General features: G+C 42.3%; 1 protein-coding gene across 1 annotated transcript in view; it reads right to left on the bottom strand.

Annotated features, from left to right (window-relative positions):
- The window catches only part of nme2a (NME/NM23 nucleoside diphosphate kinase 2a), a 5,383-nt gene extending 519 nt beyond the window's left edge, over positions 1–4,864 (bottom strand). The window contains exons 1-4 of the mRNA XM_078279581.1: positions 4,754–4,864; positions 1,861–1,993; positions 823–924; positions 71–183 (exon numbers count right to left, since the gene is read on the bottom strand). Of these exons, the coding sequence (XP_078135707.1) occupies positions 71–183; positions 823–924; positions 1,861–1,989 (344 nt within the window). The 5' untranslated portion in view covers positions 1,990–1,993; positions 4,754–4,864. The remainder of the gene's footprint in view (positions 1–70; positions 184–822; positions 925–1,860; positions 1,994–4,753) is intronic.
- Between the last annotated feature and the right edge of the window lie 905 nt (positions 4,865–5,769).

Here is a 5,769-nt window from a genome sequence, read left to right as displayed (position 1 = left end):
ATGTGTCCGGGCTACCACTGAACACACCGTTGATATTTAGGGCTCCTCTGAGCCCTAACAAAACACTCACTTGCTGACGTCGATGCAAAAGTCTCCTCTGATGGTCCCGGGCTTGGAATCAGCGGGGTTGGTCTCACCCAGCATCACCCTGCCGGTCTTCACCACACCTTTGCCCTCCCACACCTGAAATACATAACAGAGGGATGAAGCCAGCTGCTTGTTAGCTCTTCCCCAGTACTTTTTGAAAGGAACACATTTCTCCAAACAGCTGACAAATTACAGGTATTATTTTTTACAACAGCAAACAAATGCTCCATAAATTGTCTCCTGGGCTTTGGTTCAAAACCCACCAGTCTTGTACTCCTTCCACACCGAGTGTTAACCAGGGTTCACTTTGAAAGGGTAAACTGCGCATTGACAGCCTCTGCGTCGCCATCCGGGTCGAGCGGTCGCACACAGGGCCATTTCAGTGTGAATTGCACACAACCAGGGTCAACAAACCGGGATAGACAAACAGTCGGCACAGGTTGCTGCGCACTTTAAAATAAAAACAGATTTTTCTCTTAATTGCTGTGAGCCAAGCAATTATATTTTATTTCTCCAATTCACAGGTCCGTCTCGCTCTCTTCACACCATCTCTGCAGCAGTTCAAACTCCAGCTGGACTGGAGTTTGAAGTTAGCCGTTTACTGACTGAGTGTGAAGCCCACACCCATTTTCAGCATGTGAGGGTTTTGGTACGTGTAGCTGCTGGGTTGTGACCACATCATATCTGAAGGTCATAACCAACCGCGTTGACTGGCTCGGTTGCGTCTCTTCTTACCATGGCAACAACTGGACCAGAGGTCATGTATTTCATGAGGGTGGGAAAGAATGGCCGGTCCTTCAGGTCGAGGTAGTGCTGTGTCAGGAGGTCCTCAGAGGCCTGCAGCAGGGAGACAGCAAGCATTGGACATATGAAACCATTTCACATTCTATACCAATTATTGGTCCATATTGTAAAATTTAACAAATCCTGACCCCATGCTACTGTCAATAGAACTTATCCCTGTAAGTTAAACAATCTAAAAAGCATTACTGTTGACACGTTATAGTACGAAAAACCTAGATTTTCATGTGCAATTTATATAATTAAATACTTGGCGTCTGTATCAGCAAGTATTGCTATACTTTGCTGCATCGATTTCCCCTCCACCCCTACCGCTTACAGTTGGAACAACAACCTTGGTCACATGATCAATCCATTCTACTCCAATGCTAGACTCTAGTCCCTCAAGTTGAATAAGCAGAAATCCTGAGCCGACTGAAACAGGCACACATCCAACGACTCAAAGTCAAATCTGACCAATTCAGTATGAGAGTCATTTTAGTGAAGTGCTTTCTGTTCTGATGTCAGCCAATCAGTGAGGACATTTGGAGCTCTGGTAACTCATGGAAATAAACTTCTGCTGCTCTACATTGAATAATCAGTGTAGTTTCTCAGGCTGTGCTCCTCTGCCAGACTGCACTTGGCTCCCTCTCATTTCACTTCCGACTTCTCCACTAACACCGGGAGCTAATTAGGGTTAATCTACTTCACTTATACAACATTTTTGTATGTGTTCTCACATAACACAGGTTTATAAATGAAGCACACTTCATGGTAAGTGTTAGAGGATCAGGAGACCCTTACACTGTGCTAATCTATGCTGCAGTCAGGAATAGACATGCAGGTTAAGCTCACCGGAGGCATAAAGATCACAAGATCATGTGCATACACAGTAGATGGTAAAAAAAAGACTTATGAAAGTGGCCAATTTAAAACTCCTTTGTCATAAAAAAGGTAAATCTAAGCCAAAGCCTTAAAAATAAGTTTACTTACATGTTGCATCTTCATGGCCACAAGTTTGAAGCCTTTGGTCTCAAACCTCTTGATGACCTCCCCAATGATGCCCCTCTGCACGCCATCGGGCTTGATGGCAATGAATGTGCGCTCCTTCTGCTCAGCCATGATTCTACAACAGGAAAAAAAAAAAAAAAACGATGAAGGAAATACAAAAGTCTGCAGGAGGAACACAAGGCTGAAGAGTCACTCACGGCTCTTGGTCGCATTTGGCACAGTCATCAGTGGGGCGGGCTGTAGAGGCCCCCAACCCCATTGCACAGCGAACACATAAGACGACACGCAGCTCCGGTCAGAGTGGATCTGACAGCCAGATCACCTAACCTGAACTACTGTGACTTTGGCTGCCAGCCCCGCCTACACAACGTAAAGACTTATCCTCACCGTTTCTATGGTGCACTGCACCGACTCCACTGGCAGTTTCACCAAGTCAAGAGACTAGAAGCTGTAACAACTGCAAATGTTGCTGTACAATTAATTCTTCCAGAAATAATTGCAATTCAAATATTGTCTCAGTCAAATTTCAAAAATGTTTAAAGAAGTTAAAAAGTTTTGACTAAACCACACCTCTTCATTATCATAAAATATGTTTTATCACTGTATCCCCCCATATCATTTGTGTTGTTATGGACATGTATAGGGTCAAAAGCAAACTGAAATATATAGTCTGACCAATTATCACGTATAATTACAATTTGGCATATAGTATAGCATGTCAAAAAGAGTGATAAAGTAAAGTCGTAGTTTAGCATGTTGAAGTGATAAATTCATGGTTTGTAATTGTTGATTGTTTTTCTAAACAAAAAACAATTACCAGTCTACACCTTAAGACCTTAGCTAATGTTAGCAGTTAAAGAATTGACAATTACACAATTATGTAACATTGATTTAGCGAATGTCGAGGCAAATCATTTTGCAGCGAGCATTTTTTGTAATTGAATTATTCGAGGAATCGTTTCAGCCCTAAACTGAAGTTTCCCATATTGTACCAATTATAGGTGATATAGTGCTTAGTAGGTACACAGACTTCCAATCAATCGCTGGTGAACCGCAGAAAGTCTGGAGTTAAAACAAGTCAGTCATTTGATCAGTTGACAGAAACTTATCAGCAACTTTAAGAGAAGAAAAAAGCCAAACACTCATTGGTTCCAGCTGCTAAAATCTGAGCATTTAAGGTTCTCTCTCATAGGCTTGTTTTTAACTGCTGGTCTAACCAAACAAGCAGTTTCAAGTCATCTACTTGAGCTCTGGGAAATTATAGGGTGTAATATTTTACAGACTTATTATAAAAAGGAACATATGGCAGATTAATGAAAATAATATTGATAGTAGCAGCCACTCAGTGCAGAATAAGCAAATAAAGCCAAATGTGATCTCGTCTACAGGCAAGCATGCAAAACATTAGTTATTTTACTTTTGATACAATTACATTGTTCTTTCCAGAAAACTTGATTTGTCATTTTGTGCAGCTTAGGGGAGCATTAACTAAAGTTATTCCCACAAAAGGAACACAAAAATTAAGCCCTAACACTACAGATTAACATGAAAATAAACCTTTGCAGAATTATAGCCACTGGCAGAGGCATCATTGTCCCTGAAGCTCAAATCTCAAAAGACCAATAAAGCCTGAATATGACAAAGACCCAGAAAAAGAGTAGACAAAAGTTAGCGTTGGGTTTCCAACAATACCGGTGTAGCATCGAGTTCTGTTCCCTATCTGAACCATACCCGACGCTACGCTGATTTTAACAGGAGGTTAAAGAAACCGATTGACACATCATCGGCTTTCTGATGCAGGTCAAGTCACGTCACTGCCCACAGCTATTGCACACCGACTGGTAACGTTATTCCAAATCACAGTCACACCTGCGTCAGGCTAACGTAACGTTAAACACACACGGCCTACAATACACGACTACTATGAGCTTGCACTTTAAGGAAGTGCGCTTTTTAATGGCTGACAAGTAAAGTTAGGTCTCCCTCCTTCCTTGGAAGGAAAGGTTCCATACACAAGACACATCCGCAAAACCGGCCTACATAAAAGAAGGCATGTTTAATGGACTGCTGTATCACGAGCACAACTCCTTTGAATGACCGTTAGGAGCAACTAACGTTAATGTACAACAATTATGACAGACACGTTAGCCAATTGCTACAGTTGACATTTACTCAAATAAGTTGGGTGTACCGTTAATGCTACTAGTCGCTTGGCCAAATTGAGGCATAGCGACATTAGCATAGCATATAGGGTAATAATAGCCATAAGCAAATCGGTGCCTGTCTGAATGGCATTTGACTGCACGTGAGCACCTTCCTCAGACAGCTCACTGAAGTTAATGACGTTTTGGTCTGCGGCCGGCTGCACTTGACAGCCGGTCTTTGACCCGGATTACAATAACTCCTGCCAAAGAAGATAGTTTCACCCTGCTGAGCGACCCCTCGTTACTGCCGAAGTAGCTAATTCATTTTTCCACAGACAGTGTAACTGTTCCACCCTGTTTTAAGGGGATAGCAGCACAGGCCTCGGCCTCACACAGCCGCATGGTCTTTTGTTCGCGCACTGACTTGCCATGTCAGGGAAGCGGCGCAGCCTCAATCTGCCAGGACTGCAGCACCAATACACAGTTACCCCATTATAGCGTCAGTTAACATAACGTTAACATAACTACTGAAATCACAGCATTACCGGGAAGTTTCAATGTATCTGACATAACTTTGCGTTAGACCACACATGCTGGAAAATACCGACTTCTGAAAACTAACTTAAACACTAGCTTCCAACTCGGGCGTTTAAACAACAGGGATAATTAGATATAGGCCTATATAATATAGACGTAATATATACACGTAAAAAGAGGAATAGTATGCTCACATTATGAAGCTCGGTTGAGTGGTGAATTGCCGGTAGCTGCTGCTCTGGTTGACGTGGGAGAAGACCGACAGCGTTTGCGCAGCCGCCTTTTATCCTTGGAGGCGGAGACTGGCGCTACGGCAAGACACTGGAGCCAAAAATAAAGAGCAGTTTAGTCCCACCCTACAGCGAAGATGTTATTGCCTACAGCATCAGTATAGAGTCAACAGAAAGGTCTGGCAATGTGAGAGCAGCGAGACTACACCATATGAGTCCCAAACTTTAGTTTAGGTCGCGAGAATATCTGTAGCCTATTGCTGCAGTGCTGCCTATTACAGTCAATTGTTTAAAGACATTTTCTGACAGGAAAAAAACACAGAAATCCAAAAACACACACACAAAATGCAAAACTCAACAAATGATACAAACATGTCTTTCTAAGAACCAAATGAACACTGATGTGCTCAATGTAAAACAAAAGTGTGAATGCCTTTTCAGGAGACTTGTGCCTTTTGCTTGTTCAGTGTCACACTTACTACATAGGCTACTGTATGTACAGTATGCCACTATTCCATCATATACACTGATCCTATATTTTTGCATATATTTTTATTATGTTATTTTATTATTGCCTATATCTACATGAGTCTATCAATCAACTGACGCAACCTAAGTAACGTGCACGTCTCCTACTTATGGTGCGTTGAAATCAACTCAGACGTGTTGTAAGTGTGGGGGACAGAGGGCGCCGTCATGTAAAGTGCGGGGGGCATGTTCTCCGCATACCCGGTGTCCGCTACGCCCTTGCCCCCGATGACATTGACTCTCAATCCTACATCCTGTCCTCTGCACATTCTATATATCCTGAACTTTTGCTCATCCCTCAACATTTGCACATCCTGCACTAATCCATACAGCCTCTTTTTATGTTAAATAGTTATATGTATGTGGCAGGCCTATTTGTTTCTGTATTTATTGTTTGTTTATTTCTTATTAATGTTTAATATGTTTATGTATGCACCAACAACCAAGGCAAA

The sequence above is a fragment of the Sander vitreus genome, chromosome 21 (assembly GCF_031162955.1).
Source record: "Sander vitreus isolate 19-12246 chromosome 21, sanVit1, whole genome shotgun sequence".
NCBI classification, from domain to species: Eukaryota; Metazoa; Chordata; class Actinopteri; order Perciformes; family Percidae; genus Sander; species Sander vitreus.
Note: the sequence above shows the minus strand (reverse complement) of the source record. Positions and strands in the feature narration are given on the sequence as shown.